Below are 17,372 nucleotides of genomic sequence, written 5' to 3'. Positions count from 1 at the left end.
TGACTTCCTGCCCTTTGGGCAGGGGGCTGGACTCGATGATCTCCCGAGGTCCCTTCCAGCCCTAATGTCTATGAAATCTATGAAATCCCTAAGCTGTCTGTTGCCTGGGAAGCTTTCGTTCTAAAGGTTACTTGAAAGCACAGCTTTGGAAAGAAGGTAGTCAGGATTTAAAGATTGCCCTGCCCTCAGGAACACAGAGGAGAACCCAACCCAGCCCAGCCCTCCACTCCCTCTCCTGACTTAGACCTTCCAGCTGCCCAAGTTCAGGTGTTCGTTCTGGAGCTGGGTCCCCACTTATCATTGAGTCCTTAAGTTTCCAGTGTATGACCAGCTTTGTTAGCATCTAATGAAATAAGTCATTGCCCACAAAAGTTTGTGAACCAGTTAGTCTCCAAAGTGCCACCCTGCCCTACCTTCTGCCTAATTCTGCTTGGCATAGTCTGCTTTTCTCCTTAGGCTAGATTCTATTCTCCTGCCCTTTTAGACAGATGGTTCTGGTTTTCCTTTTTTCCTCTTTTCCATATATGTATATTTAACTCCTGGAGATTTTTAACTGCAAGAAAGTGGGGGGGGTGGATTCATACCTCAGCCTCAAGAATCAAGACTTGAGTTCCTCAAAGGTGGAGCCACTTACCCAGTAGCTCTCCAGCAGGCTGGAAGACAATAAAGTCACGACAAAACAAAATTGGAGCAAGATACTTGTTTCTATGCAGGCTTATTCAACTCTACATAATGGCAGTTTCGATGTGGGTTTTACATTGGAATTTCCAATGGGTCTAAAGGACTTGGTTCCTAAGTCTCATTGGAAATTGCCTGGGTTTTGGGCCCTTCTACTCCAACATATGACTTGGAAGATCTCAGCCTTTTAGTTCTTTAATATACAGCCTGGTAAATTATCTTTGATTGTTCCACACACGTACACACAGTGTGAGGTAATCTAAAGACTGTACAATGAGCAAAGTTCAGGCCCAAGGCAAAGGGCCTGCTTTTCTCAGGGGAGTCAGTCCAGCCTCCACATATGTGTTCATGATTTTGAAACCATGGACACAAATGTGGTTTGTGGAACAACAGCTGCAGTGGCAGGTTGCACTGATTAATGCATGCAGGATAATTAAGACTGAGGAATGATACATGTGGGAATGAATATTTTTGGGGAATGCATATTTTTGCATTCATTTAACTCTGTTTAAACAACATTGTAGCCTCTGGAGTTTTAGGGAGATGGGAGGTTGGCAAAGTTTATAAATCCGAATCTTGCACAAGTAAAAACAAATGAGCAGACAGGAAGGTGGAAAGTTTTGTGAGATTTTAATAAATCTTGTTTTTCTGTCTTGTGATACGCTTTAAATATGGGGTGAGGGGGAGGAATACAGGAATGAAAGGGAATTCAGTTCTGCATCTATCACACATTTTGGTGGGACTGCCATCAAAAGTACTTTAATCTCACAGGCAAGTCATGATTCAACAAAAGCATTTACACACGTGGTCCAGCTCAATGGGTCTTAAGCTCATGTGTTAAATTAAAGTGCTTTGGTGAGTTTGAGACATTGCTATAGCACAGCTATAACAACCACTAAAAATATTGCACATCCTCAATTATCCAAATGGCAATATTGTTTCATTAGCCTGGAAGTGTTGGTACTGCATAACAAGCTGCTCTTTTTTAAGCTTTACTATACCTAATACCTGTATTGTTAAGTTTGGCACGGCTTTCCATTGTGCCTCATGTATATCATATTTTCTCGCATACAACACACATCTTTCCACCAGAAACCAGCTGCTGGGAACTGGAGCCTGCAGTACATGGTAAGAGCAGGTTCTGCCACATATGGGTGAAACCAAAAGTAAAATCTGCAGTGATCCACAAGGACCAAAACAAAGAGCATGTTTGGATCCCTAGCTGAGGAAAGATCTTGCTTTCAAAACTGCGATGTATATTATATTTTAAGACATACTGTATGTGAGAAACTATGGTTAATTCTCACAAGATCCTGCAGTTTCACTTAGCCAAACAAGTCCAGCTATCTGAATGGCTTTGGTTTCCAAAGGGACTTTGGTTTTTTGGAACTTCAGACTTCAGCAAATCATATTCTGATGAACATGTTTCAGGACAGGACTAAGCAGTCTTTTGCTATGCCCCAGTGGCCTAGTGGAGATCTTGCAAGGTTTACAAAGGCAAAAATCCAGTTGAACTAAATGGGAATCTGGTTAAGTGACAGATTGAAGGCTAGATAGGGAGCTGGGTTCTCAACCTTATACCAATTTAGGTCTGTTGCTAGGGAGTTTGAGTTGAGAGCTCGCTCCTGCACACTTGAAGCTAGCTCTGCTCCGTCATTCTCTTTCTGTCCTTCCATCCAACCACAGAGTAGCAAGGATATTGTGTGGCCAGCCTGGAGCAACCAATGCCCAATGCAACTAGAAACTGGAATTTGGCATATAGACCCAGAGCACTAGGATCCAGCCACCACTACAATTTCCTCCACTTCTTCTTTCCACTGTGACACAAAGAAAGCTCTCTGTCCCCTGGCCATAGCTCAGGCAAACCCCCGTCTCCAGACCACCACAGAAACCTGCCAGCTGCACAGGCCAGATCCAGTGGCACTGTAGGTTGCCATCCCTGGCCTAAGGCATTTCCAAAGATGGGTTTATGAAGTAGACTGCTTCAAAAACTGCACTAATTGCTTTTTTGGCATATCCAATCGCCATTTGATGCTAGTATTTGTGGTGAAAGACAGCTCATGTACAACTTCCAGTAAAGCGCATCCACAACTCTAAAACAGGCACAACATTATGCTATTGTGATGGTATTGATATTAGCATATAATACAAATGTTATAAGTTCTGAGGAAATAATTTCATTCTATCACTACTTACCATACACTGAAAAAATATTAGCAGGAAGCTGAGAAATATGGATATTTGTAAATAAGGAGACTAGCTGTGTCTACATGTGCATTAATGCAGTTTTACTAATGCACATTAAAATTTAGTACCTCCATGCTGAGGTGCTAAATAAATACACATTAGGCTGCACTGATACGCAGTAGCACAAGCACATGCTTTTTTAGTGACGCTTAATGCACAGTAGCCTAATTCTACTGTGCATTAGTGTATCAGAATGATTTTTTACATGCTGCTTTAATGTGCAGTAGAATAGGCTACGCATGTGTAGCTCTGCCCTCTGAGTAGATTATTGAGTGCAGTCTGCTCCCTTTGTTTAAATTAACTCACTAAATGCTGTTGCAACATTAAGTGATCAGAATTCTTCAAGGGCAAGGCCCCATCAGAAATGTACCATTCAGCACAGGCAGGATCAGCAGTTTCTCCAAAGCCTATTCCCTCCATCAGGCAAAAGCATGTTTGCTTCTTCAAAATGGATTACATTTAGTATTATAAAACCCTTTTCTAGTAAATACTCTTCCTGTGATCAAAGCATTTATTTTGATCCCACCTCCAGTCAATAAGAGGGCAACAGCTCATTCTTCAGATATCAAGGAGCAGCGTATGTAATGCCAGTATCCGAATGGAAACTTGTATTTTCTCTGAGGTTCATTTTCCTGTTCCCACAATTCTGAAGTGTTCATGAAGAAGTCCTGGTGTCATAAGACAGGTTGGCTCTTAATCCTGGCATCACTCCTGTTAGGTAAATAGAATTACCTCTTAAATAGGGAAACTGCCTGAAAGGAAATGTCTTGACTGACATTATTATTAACATCTAAACTGCAAAATAATTCCTAGCAATAGAAAGTTTAACTCAAGGGCAAGTATAATATAGTTTAAGAAACCAGGAGATTTAGGTATTAACATGTTTATTGTTCACTTTACCAACTTAAGATACAATTTGATACAATCAACAGCAGTAACATACATTATGAGAAGCTATGCCCTTAAGAAACAATGGTGTTTGCAATATGGATTTGACTAAGAGTTTTCAAGCCAAGCTTTAACAGCGCTAATCAGACAACTGTCATACTTGAACTTTTCTTCCTAAATATCAAGAATAACTTTGTTTACTGGACAAAAGTAGCTTGCCCACGGTTAATATAACTTTAGAAATTATCAAGACAATTTAAAAAGGTTTAAACATCCATAACATTGTCATTACTTTAACATTCACACTGATAAAGTGATACATTTAATACTTTCTAGCATTAATAAACAGTGTAAAAATATATTGCGTGTGTCTATATGTATTTTATATATATATAGTACACACACACACATACACATATATATACATACATACATACAGTAAAAGCTGTGTTAATCGGCATTTTACTAACTGGAACACTCTATTATCCAGCATGCGCATAAAGTATTTCTTTAGCAGGGCCAGAGGGGTGCGGGTACTGGCTGCCCTCCGCGAGCCGCACAGGTGCAGGGGGATAGGGGGGAGGAGTTTGCACATGGCCGCCGCCATCCACCACCCCGTGCTGCCGCCACATTAATTCCAATAACCTACATTTTTAGATAACCGGCACCCTCCTTACCCCACTCATGCCGGATAGCAAAGCTTTTACTGTACGTACACGCGCGTGTGTATGTGTGTGTGTGTGTGTGTGTGTGTGTGTGTGTGTGTATGTGTGTGTGGGGGATAGGGGGGAGGAGTTTGCACATGGCCGCCGCCATCCACCACCCCGTGCTGCCGCCACATTAATTCCAATAACCTACATTTTTAGATAACCGGCACCCTCCTTACCCCACTCATGCCGGATAGCAAAGCTTTTACTGTACGTACACGCGCGTGTGTGTGTGTGTGTGTGTGTGTGTGTGTGTATGTGTGTGTGTGTGTGTGTGTGTGTGTGTTTCCTTTTCCTGAAAAGACCTAGTAGAAACTAGTAGTATACAATCCCCTTTCAAGTTTCTTTTATTTATTTAAAAGAGTGAATAGTAGTAAATTAAAAGAAATTAAGATCTGGGAACAGAATCACTGTTGTGCTCCCCCATCACCTTTCTTACAGTTATTAAGTGGATTAACCTCTCTTAGCCCTGGTGGGTTGTTCTTGAAGCCATCCCCATGTTACTGAAGCAAATGAGAACTTTTCCATTGATTTTCATTTGGGCCAGGATGTCAGTCAGTGCATTTTACAATGAATAATGCCTGATTCCCTTCCTCAAGAGGTTAAACAACTCTGCTACTGCTGTGTCTGGTCACTACAGTCAAAATTAAGAAACACCATGCTCAAGTTGTTCATTTGCAATAATGCAAAAATATACATATATATATATAAATGTGATAAATTAGTAAGAAAGAAGTAAACTTGTAAGGTTAAATGATCTTTTAGGGTTGTTTTTTTTACCACATTGAAAATTTCACAGTGAATGCAGTATGCCAATACAGATGAATGTTAACGTTTGCAATGTTTCCAACACTAAACAAACACTAAGTATAAAAGAATTATATGCTCACAGCAGCTTCCTGGTTTTCTGGACCAAGATGAAGGACATAACCGAGCAGGATCAAGAAATGGTAAGATTTATTTAAGCCATTTATCATGCTACACAGTGCCCCAAGGAAGACTAGAACGAGACCCATCTCCACATCACAAACAAGGCTCTGACATTGAGTACCTACAGCAGTAATCACAAAGTCAAGCAGTTCTTCTACACTTGCTACGTTAAGTGGGCACGTCCTGACAGCAAGCACTTCTCCACATGTGTAAATATGAGACAAAATATAAGCCAAATCAACTGTATATTCAGGAACAAGATGATACAAATAAAAAGTGTAGTGAAAGAGCAAAGCATAATATGGATAAATAAATGTTCACAGCTGAAAAAACCCTGAAACTGAATTCAAAAAATATTCTTCTGTATAAATATATATAATTTTTGCTTTGATACTTAATTTTTTGACACTATTAAAATTTAAATCTTGGCAAAGATACACCTCGACCCATTTACCCAACATTAACTATATCCCTCTAATATGCAGCATTAAAAGACAAACCAACTTATTTATACAATCAACATTATGGGGAAAATACGGTCTGCTGTAGCTGTCTACTGAAGCTAACTTATTCTGAGCCCACCAGAGATAAAACACGTGTTCTCATGTTACATATTGTAATTTTTGCACTTGTCTTTTACTTTGTCATCTCATGTAATACATTGCTAGCAGAAATAGTTTTGTCAACAAGTTCAGGTTCTTTTACAGGAGCTCTAACTTTGTAGTTTAACTACTTTAAAAATGTGTATATATCTAGCATAGGAATAATTTACCACAGAAAAATAAAAAGCTGTAATTAACATCTGAATTAACACCAGCTATATTTAGCAGAGCCCAAGCTGAACTATTTCACATTTTTTAACTTGCTTTATTTAAAATAGCACTTGAGCAAGTTCAAACACAAACTCAACTAATGTAAACTGGAACCTAAAATAATGCACCATCATGTAGGGAGAGATTCTTCCTTTATTCTTTTTTCTTTTGTACCCTCCATAGAGCCACTCCTAATTAAAATGGAGAGTTATGGGAGGCCCATAAATATATTTTTTCAAAGCTGAATTTTTAATTAACATGAATGAAACTTTATTCAAGTTCTGTGGCATTTGCTAAATACTGTAAAAGGCAACTAAATCTTGAATATACATCATAACTGAAGGCCACTGGCTCAGTTCACCACTGGTGAGTAGCCACTGGTGAATAGCTTTAAAACTTTTCACTATACATTTTTTAGAAGATTAAAAGTACAATGAAAACTGCTTCCTTCAAATGCCATATACTTTACAGTAATTAAAGAGCTTAAGAGATGCTGTATACAAACATATAAAAAATAATTCATCAGCTGACTGATTTTAGTTGAATAAGCCAGCTGCTCAATACATTTCAAAATTGGGACAATAATTTGAGTACTTAAATAGGAATTTATAAGCCTAACATTGAGATACTTTCTTTTGATAATCGTAGGATCCTGGATACAATTACCCAAATATATATGTATATTCACAAGATGTTACAGTCTATTAGCCATTTCAGAATGGCTTTAGAATATTTCAAACTGGCTTTTAATAATACCCAGTAAATGCACTGGCACGATTATTCTACTTATTTTTAACCAAACTGCTTTGTTATAGCAAGACTCCACTTAAATCACATAACCAGGAAAATGGAAACTGGTTTGAACAAAAGAACCAATCCAAAATCCAAGACCATTCCAAATCTTTTATGAGATTATACAGATTCTTTCATTTTTAGCTGGCTTTGAAATTCCCCTTTGGTTTTAGGGCAATGTATTTGGAGCAATACTGAAAAATGGCTGTTTTTGTAAACACAAGCATTTCTAATAGGCAAAATTTCCATGGCCCCTGATTTTAGGTGTTTGGAAGTTCTGTCCAGTCTATCCAAACTCTCAGAGGCTGCTGCAAAACCAGTTTGTAGGTCTTTCAAAATTGCCATTGGCATTTAGGTGTGGCCCTTTACTAGTTTTATAGTCAGAAAGGTTTCACAAAGAATGTAGAAAATAACCTCTCAAAGTTTTCAAGTGCTGACGCTTATCAAAACACATCTGCATGCCCAAGTGGGCACTTGGGGGGCATAAAATGAATAACTGGGTATCTAAGTAGTAACATGACTACCCACTCCAGCTACAGGATTTATTGGTGTGTCCAGTTGAGACATTCTCATTCAAAAATGTGGACAGTAGTATGAGTAACAATTTGGTGCAAGTTCATCATTTATGCCATTATGTTTCATATACTGGATTCTACCATTGTGCTTTGGTAAGAATTATAGGCCATCTCATTGGGCCCTAGGCGTAAAAGAACACATGAAGCCTTTGCCCTCCACATACACTGGCTCTACATTGATCTAACTGATGCTGAGATGGCTAGCCTTCTGTAGAGAAAAGTATGTGTACTGGCCTCATGCCATTAAAAATTAGAGATACAAAAGCACATAGGCTCAATAAGCCCCTAATACGAACAAGGGCCTATACACCAAATAGCTTTAAGAAGTTACCTCGAGCACATCCATGCCAATAAGCTATTGCCAACTCCCTCACTACAGACTCTATTCCTCTTGTAGTGGAACACCAGGCAGGAAATCCTCTGGGGCATCATCCCTGAATTACAGTCAGTTGAGGGTCAGAGATAAAGATGCTTTCCTCTAGACCCAGGATGAGGTTATACACCTGTGCAGGAGCTCAGCACCTGCTCAGAGGAATTTCTGTTTTCACACAATGGAGAGCGCCAAGCCACAGCTCTGTGCCAAGGTCATGATTTGCCCCATAAGCTTTAAATGTTGAATCAGTTCTCTTACAGGTAAATATTAGGTATATCAATAGCATGTACACACACGCAAACACACAGAGTATTATTTACTATTGAGCAATTGACAGGGCAAGCCAAGTAAAGCACATATTTGCACTACAAATAAAGCGTAACAAAAAGATATGATTATTTTGGCACGTGCTCAAAGAATACGCTAGTGCAAAAAAGAACCTACATGTTACATACTCTTATTGCAGGCAGAATTGTTTCTTGGCAAGTGGAGGCAAAGCACACTTCTTTGTGCTTATAGGTAAAAGACAGACAAATGCCCCCTATACACAAACACAGGCATCACTGTATGCTACGTATGCAGGGTTATGCTTAACAACAATGACACTGTGGTACAGCCAGGCACAAAGAATCACACTTTATTTCATAACAGTTAAGAGCTTCAAAATAGTACCTGATTTCTAAATAACAAGTTTAAGTTCTGGTGGGGGGTTAATATATTTCTTTGCAAGCCTATATGGGACAGTATGATACACCTACCACTGCAAACCAACCCAGTAGGAATTATTCCTTTTTACTCCCTTAAACCTGATTTGTGAAATGCCATGTTATTAAAAAAATTAAAAAGGAGATATATATTAGATTATGTCTTCTATAACTCCAGAAAGCTGTGAGGGTGGGTTTTCCTTTTTCAAAAAGGGTCAGCAGAACACTTATATTTTCATGTTTTAATCAAAAATATCTTTGGAGGGGGAGTCCTTAAACTACTGAAAAATATACATTCTGATATTTGAATAGTCTTTTGAGTTAGGTATACATGCGCGCACACACACACACAGACACGCACGCATCCAGAAATAAATCATACATCTTTGACTGAAACTGAAGGGTTGCTAGGAAATCATCGTGCAAATGTTAAAAACAGTGGCTTATCCTGCCCAGTGTAAAATATTTACTTTGTCTGGATTCTTAAATATCTGAGTAAAAGTAATGTTATATAAATTGTTCACACAGAAAAACTCCTGAAACAAAACTGGCCTTTTTAATGGCCAATATGTAATGCTGTCACAATAGTTTATGTGGCATGAAAAAAAAAAGAAGAAAACTTTACTAGAATTCTATGGAAGTGGGATTTCTGGAAAGAAGTCCTAAGTAGTGAGCCACCCACACTGCATATACATTACAGCACATTGTACGTTTTGATTTACCAGCAGTAATGACAGAATCAAAACAGAATTTTAGGACAATTCATGATTTAAGAAAATTAATTATATTATTTTGTCTCAATCAGCATCTTATCTTGGGCCTTTGTCCTGCAAGTATTTACACATACGCTTCAATTTACACATATGCTTCAATTTACACACTGTGCCTGAAGTCCAGTCCCTATGGCTGGATGTCCTACAGAACATACTCAATCCTATTGTTTAAGGCAGAGACGTCACTCATCCAGGCCTACAGGCCAGATAAGTAGCACAGGGATCCCCATGGGCTGGATCTGGAGTATGGAGCTGATCCACAGGCTGGCTACAAGGCCAGAAATCTGGGGATAGAATAAGCAGCAGCAGCATTAAATGCTGTGGTGCCCAGAGCCATAGCAGCCGCCACTTGTCCCACCACCAAATTTCTAGCTGCACAGGCCAAATAACACAATCCATGGATTCAATCTGGCCCATGGTCCATTTTTTGACACCTGTAGTTTAAGGAATTTATTTTTAAATAAACTTGTTTCAATTTGTTAAAAAAAAAGCAGGGGGGGCGGTACGGGTTGGATGACTGCCCTGATGCATTTAACTGAGTTTTTGGTTGTAGCTGTGCTGGTCTAAGGACACAGGCAGGCAAGGTTCTTTGAGAAGATGGGATATCTTTTATTAAACCAACTGAGTACTCACAAGTTTTGTGCTTGAAGGGGGACTCAGTTGGTCTAATAAAAGATATCACATCTACTCAACGAACCCTGCCTGCCCAATGCATTTGATGCATCTCATCACATTTTTCTCAGTGTTAGGAGCTTCAAAAGATGCAAGATTGAATTATACTTGACAGCAATGCAATAAAGAAGACAGGATCTTGATGAGGACAATGGGGGGGAGGGAGGTGTGCATGCGTGCATGAGAGAGTGAAAGAGAGCATGAGAGGGGGACACTGGCAAGATTATATGCGTCAAATCAGACTGATAGAGCAATGGAATGGGCTCAGGCACAAGGAAAAGAATGGCAAGCACAAAACTTGTAATGGGTTAGGTCCCTACCATTCTGGTGCAACTTAGAGGGATTGGTGGACAGTGAGAGCACCTATCGCTACACATCTCTTGATGAGTGCATCTTACTGCCTCGTGTTCACTGACCCTCCTCTCTGCCCATCTTTTGAGATGCCAAAAGGAAAAAGCCTGCATCACAGGCAAGATGTGCAATTATACAGGGGCCAGGAGATATCCACCACCTCCTTTCCACAGAGACCATGAGTGTGAGAGCCAGGCTAAATCCACTCCTAAGAAACAGGTGCTTTCGAGCTGTTGCTCCCCTGTGTTCTCAAATCTCAAACAAACAAAAAAGAGTCACAATGAACTATTTTTCCAGCTTTTATCTTCCTACGTCACTCTCATTTCAGAGTAACTTTCTACACACCCAATGAAGAAAACCAAAATAAAAAAAAAAAATGAAAGCAGAATGGATTTATGCTTTTTAAGAAGAAAATCCCTCAAGATACAATGTTGTCATCTCTGGATCCAAAGCCCACTGAAGTCAGAGGAAAGATTCCCATTGATTTCTCAGAGCTATAGTTCAGACAGGGAACATTTTTGTTTTTAGAGGACCTCTAAAAACAGAAGTAACAGGCAATGTCTCTGGCTATGCCTGGGTTGATGCCATCAAACCCACATCTGGGAGACAAGCAGTCATTAAGCATCTCTTCTCAACATCAGCACATGGAAGTAAGACTAGCACCCAATCTCAACACAGAGCCTCTCTGTAGTCAGGCCCTTCTCTGTCTGTGGCCTTTCACTTGCCCACAGCAGCCAGTTTCAACCTCTTCCCTGAATGCTTTGCCACATCACCTGCATGGCCACAGAGCAGGGCAACAACTTTCGGAGCACTGACACACCTCAGGGATCATTAGTATTTCATCACCATCAAAACACTCTTAATGCTTCAGCCCATGGGAGCTGGCATTGCCTGGTGTACTGAACAAGGTACTGGCAGTTTGCTAGTAAGGCTGCAAGGATTCAATGACATGCAAGATGCTGTCTCTGCTTTGGATCTGACCCAAACCTGCTTAACTGCATCAGGCTCCAAGTGCTCATGTCAATGGTAAGAAGATTCAGCTTCTGTACTATGGTACCCGTAATCTAATTCGAGGTTCATTAGCCTTCTGCTCGTGGTAATAAAACAGATGTCCTCAAAGACTGCCCAGATGTACAGCTTCAATGTTGTATTTTGAGTAGGAATGAACTTCCTACATTTTTCTGCCCTCCACTGCTCTTTGGTATAATTTAGCAATCCCATGTACCAGAACATGGCTGAAAGTTATTATCCAGTTTTGAAAGGGGATGGCAGGAAGCCAGTAGGAGATATCAAGTGGACAATTCTTCCTTTTTCAGGAATTGGATTATCTGGCAAATGTGGGTGAAGCTCTGAAGCACTCGGAAATCTCTTCACAAACATAAATTTTTCCAGGCTGACAGCCTGGTGTGTGTGTAAAATTGTATCAGGTAACCAGAGCCACCAGAGGAAAAAAACCCAATGGTGAAAAACCACGTGTTAGCTTTGGCAAACTTCCTCCTCTCCTCCAAACTAAAAATCAAAACAAACCACAAACAAAAAGCAAAACACAGAATCTCCAAGCCCATGAGGAAGTTCTTTCCCTGTGTTTATTATTGTTGTTTTGGTTTCCCGTCAATGCACTGGCTGAAAGGGTCATGGGAGGCAAAGTTACAAGAAAAGCTTCCATTGAATGTCAGCAGAAAACAAAAAACAGGCTGTTGAAGGGTTGAAAACTAGTGTTCAGTTTCTGGACATATGCCAAGTACAGAGTGTTGCCCTGCATGAGGAGTTAGAAGAGGTTAGTGCATATAACTCACTAAAGAAAGCTATTTATGTAGGGCACAGTAGAACCCTGCATGGGATCGTGATAAAAAAAGAGGCAATATAGTAGATTAACCTTTATTCTACACTAAAGCCGATGTCTGAACTCTGTTTCATAGAAAGCAAAGCAGAACTTTAACCTGACATTTCTAAATAGCCAACCTAACTGGATTTTTTTATCATTTTGTATCAGCAGTCTGAGAAAATCTACTGCTTGATCTGTTCTATGGAAATTTCAAGAGCCAATATGGCTTAGGATACAAAGAACAGCAAACTAAGTGACATAGAAGGAGCCACTTTTAATCAAAGGACCACCACTTATTACACTGGGCCTAGATGGGTTGGTACTCAGCAGCCTGTTTATAAAATTTTTCAGACAGAGAACTGCACTCTCCTCTCATAGCCGTGGAAATCCATTGCCTTTGGTGGAATTACTCCTGCTTGGCACTGGCAGGGTCAAGTGGAGGGAGAATCAAGCCTCTTTGCTTCAAACACGGATACTAGCAAATCACATAACTAGCCTTAGGGGTGGGTTACACTTATACGACTATGTGATAAGCATCTTTGGGGTATTTCAGAGTGACCACAGACTTTCTTAAATCTGGTCCGACTTAAAGAGAGTACGTGTCCCTGGGCATGTGTCTGCCTGTTCATGAGAATCATGAGAATATACATCAAACTTAATGAAAATCTCCACAGTGGTATTTAGTTCATATTTCTCATTTACAAAGTATCTCAATTTAATGCCCCCTGCACTTCACTCAAGAGGCAGTGCAAAACTAAAACCAGATTGCAAACAATATTAATATATCCATCAAGGCTTCCTTAGTAATGCCTAGTCTTTTTACATCTCATATTAGTATGTTACCTCCATCCAGGTCCTGTATGTCAGTCAGAGCCATGCTACCGGTATGCATGGTAATTTGCAAGAAGTACAGTATTGGCTCTAAGAAGTCTGTTTGTCTATGGGTATTTTTTGAGGGATGGGGAAATGAGGGCTGGTATCTTCCACATCTTTCTGCTGACACAAATAAATTGGAGCCTAAATTGTCTCAGTCAGGAGTAAAGAAGTCCTTTTTTTGCTGTTCACAAATGGTGTAGGAATTTGATTTTCATGATAGCACCTTGTATATTCCAGCCATTTATTTCCCATTAGTACAATGCTGAATTTGTGTCTTTGAGGGCAGTGCCAGGTCCCTTTTAAGACACCTTTACAAATAAATAAGTAGTCAAATCAAAAAGCATAAATATCTGGATATTCTCTTCAGAAAGGCTGCTATCACAAGACTCTCCTTCCCACTTACCTGGAAAGAGGTTGTCTTCTACACCCAAAAACAAACTGGACATTTAGGAATGTTTGCAGATCTTTTGCTAGTATTGACAAGGTGTGGAATAACAGCCCTTGCTTTTGGTTTCTTGTCTAAAGCTCAACAACTTTTGTGTTACCTTTTATTTACAGGGTTTGTTTTGGGGTTTTTTTTTTGCCAATGTAAGCATGAGGAATGTAATGAAGTGGTGCTGTGCTGCAAATATCTCAGATGTTGAAATCAGTTCCAGTTCCTGAAAACACGTCTTGACAACATAGTCTTAGCATTCACGATAACTGAAACATGTGGGATTCATCTACATCATTCTTACAGGTATATTCTCTCTCAGGTTTTTAACCCAGGCTTACTTGCTTCCTTGTACTTTATGATCATATGTGCCTGCATGCTTATACCCAGATACATAGCCCGAAGCGTCAACGAGGTCTTCTCGTCCTGCTTTGCCTTTTCCTTTCCCGCTGGGATCAAACCTCTCTTTGTGGGAACCCGTGAATTTTGTTGTGTCCGTAAGGCGCGATACAGTTGGAGATGAAATAGCTTTCTATTGGAAGAAAAGACATAAGAAAATACTTTTCACTGAACAGGAAACAACTTTTAGCATTTATAAAGACATTTGTAATAATGACAAATATCTTATCTTCAGGTTAAGAACACCTTTTAGAAGTGGCAAAGGGAATGAGAAGTACAAGTTTTGTGGCACTGGATGTAATGGCATTGTTGGCTAAGTATAAAATGATCCACGCCATTAAGGCAGAAATTGGGGGGATTTATGTTAAATGTTTGTATTCTGATTTTCAAAGGTGCTTGACAGCTGTGATCCTACATCAGCATCAATGGACATCAAGCACCTGACTCAAATATTATTGGTTGCAAAATGCCCGTTGAAGCCAATGAGGCCAGCATTTCACCCCAAATTCTTCAGTTTGCTTCTGCTGGAGTTAGGTCACAACTCTGAATCAGCCTGTATCATTCAGGAAACTAGGCTGAAGGTATTGCATCTCATTTCCAGACCTGTAACGTGAGCTATCTTGTAGCAGGTAGCACGTGAAAGCTATCTTGGTGCGACACAGAGTGATGGCCTGCAGCAAACAGAGTTAGGTCAGGTCTTCTTCCAAAAGCTGTAACTGCACCCCCCGCCTTACTTCATGTTGCATTTTCCTGTCAGCTGAATTATAAATAAAATTTTACTTCCATTGGGGCAGTAGGAAAATTTTAGTCAGAAGCTAGGGGGAAGGGAGAGAAATCATTTTACAAAGTTATCTGGGATCTTGACCTTTCTGTTATGACTGGAAGCAATGGTGAGATAGCATCTTTTCTGACAACTGGTTTTCAATTATAACTGAAATCAGAAAAGAGGGCACTGTAATGAGAGAGGAAGAAAAACTCTACACACACACTCTTATCCACATGCTTTTTCTACTGTATTGGTGCATAGAGGCGATGTGATCTCATTGGTAATGCCGGTCACTGTACATGATCCTCGGTGATCAATAACACTTGCTCATCTGTCTCCAATGGATATTGAAGGATTGTTAATGAGAGTTTAGGCTGTAATTTTAGAGACCACCTGAGCTGTGGATTCTAGTCATCTGCATTTGCAGGCAAGTATATAATAAACATTTGTCTTTTATGCCACAGTTTACAGTAAGGGGAAGATCTTTGTCGCGCATTTTGTACTTATGGGGAGAGGCAGTTTTTTCAACAAAAACATTTCAGAAGAAAACATCTGACCTATCCAGTCTGCCATGGTGCATAAACAGCTTTTAAAAGGAAAACACTAGAGAAACAACTGACAAGCGACCCATCCATAAAAGATGACACAACTCAAATACCTATTATTTCCTTTGAAAGTTTAATAGACCTAAGAGTAAAGAAGGGTTACTTACACTTTGCCTCAAAAGATCACTTCACTCAAGTTTAAATAGACAGAAGTAAACTCCCTGACAAAGTCCCCCCCGCTGAAAGCAACCTGCTCCCAACATCAGTTATACAGCATACATAAAACATTTCCAAATGTTCGGCTGCTTTGTACTAAGGACATTTGATATACAATATAATTGTAACTGAAGAGTGGGGGTCTCACCCGCCTCCCACATGCATAGTTTTTTAGATAGCAAGTAAACCAACTTGTAAGCATTCCCACCTCCCTCCTCCTTCTAAACAAACCAAACCCATGATATACAGAGAAAGACTTTCTGCACTAACAATTTTGGGCTTGATTCTGGGGTGGATTGGTCAGGTTTGTGATGCTTGCGTTTTGGTCCCATAAGCCAGATGCATAGTGCAGGGTCAGTCAACAGGCTAGAGAGAACCCAGCTACAGGCTAGAGAGAATCAGGTCCTGGGCTGCTAGCATGCGCCAGGGTTAAGTCCCAAGGCCCACACCATGCCCACCCAGCTCGGTGTGCTGGAATTGAGCCACAGGGCTCCACGCCACCTCCGCTCAGATCTGTATGCCAGGATCAGGCCCAGTGCCACCCCACTGCCTCTACTCAGCGCTGCCTGCTGGAATTGGGCCTTGAAGCCCTATATGCTAGGATTGGGCTCTGGGGTCCTACACCACCCGTCCATTCTCACATGTTGAGATTGAGGGCCCCTGCACTGCCTCTAACCAGCCCCATGTGTCAGGATTGGGCCCTGCACTACCCTGCGTGCCTGATCTAGTGTGCAGGGCCATGCTCCACAGGGCTCCCCATGGGAAGCCTTGCAGAGTGAACGACATGATGCTGAGGCCCAGAACCGGCCCACAGGCCCATGGTTGACCACCCCTGGGCTAGGCTACTTGAAGACAGGCCAACTGCTACACAGAACTGCGGTGCTTGATGGAAGTCTGCGACTACTGGAGCATTTAATTCTCAGACTACTGTGTTGAAAGATATTTTTGGTATTTTTCCCCTGTTAAGCGAAATTTCCATAAATGGTTATTTTTCTAGATTTAAAAACCAAACCGAAGAGGATGATGGTTGGGAAGAAGTGCCACTCTTGCAAACAGGCATGCTTTTGTTTGTTTTGGCACAATAGTACTTAATAGGCTGCTTTAGTCTGTTTGTTCTCAGCTTAATTGGAGGTAACCAGTATACTGAAGCCACAACAAAGAAAAATGCCCCTGTCAGCACTTGTGTAAGCAGTAGAACTAACAAAACCAAGGTCTTATAACAATTCATGAGCCCAAACATCAGGTGCAGCCGATGAAGACTCCTGGCCCAATGCCCAACTATCTTACTTTTGTCAACGCGTACCCAAAGTGTTAATCAATCTGACATGTACAGGCAACCCCCGCTTAGTGCTCTTAATTGGTTCCTGAAAAAAAAAAAAAAGATTGTTAAGCGAAACGAGTGTTAACCAAAACCAGAAGTATTTGATGACCCAAGATGGCGACTGCAATTGTTTTTAATCACCTAACATGTCGACCACGAGCGTTATAACAAAACTTGCTAAGTGAAATCAGGTATCAATTTAAAATGAGTGTTGTAGCAAAATAATGTTAAGCAAAACAGTGTTAAGCAGGGGTTGCCTGTACATTTTTCCCTGCAGAGATGCATGCTGTACTAAGCACAAGCACTTAACAGTGACTTGTATTAACAATGACCACACGATACATCGTGACCATTGCCCAGGAGGGACCTATTAGACCTCACAGAAAGAGTTAGCTCATTACCCATCTCCTCTTTCCCTCAGGCAGAAGGCACCCATGGTACTTCTAAAATTGAACTGTAAGAAAGCAATGTCACTGGACAGACTATGGG

General features: G+C 40.5%; 1 protein-coding gene across 2 annotated transcripts in view; it reads right to left on the bottom strand.

Annotated features, from left to right (window-relative positions):
* Positions 1-5,050: 5,050 nt before the first annotated feature.
* Positions 5,051-17,372, bottom strand: part of TPPP (tubulin polymerization promoting protein) — a 106,177-nt gene continuing 93,855 nt past the window's right edge. For both annotated transcript variants that reach the window (XM_019539693.1, XM_019539700.1), the window contains one exon: positions 5,051-14,168. In XM_019539693.1, the coding sequence (XP_019395238.1) occupies positions 13,974-14,168 (195 nt within the window). In that variant the 3' untranslated portion in view covers positions 5,051-13,973. The remainder of the gene's footprint in view (positions 14,169-17,372) is intronic.

The sequence above is a fragment of the Crocodylus porosus genome, unplaced genomic scaffold (genome assembly GCF_001723895.1).
Source record: "Crocodylus porosus isolate Cpor-Errol unplaced genomic scaffold, CroPor_comp1, whole genome shotgun sequence".
Classification (NCBI taxonomy): Eukaryota; Metazoa; Chordata; order Crocodylia; family Crocodylidae; genus Crocodylus; species Crocodylus porosus.
Note: the sequence above shows the minus strand (reverse complement) of the source record. Positions and strands in the feature narration are given on the sequence as shown.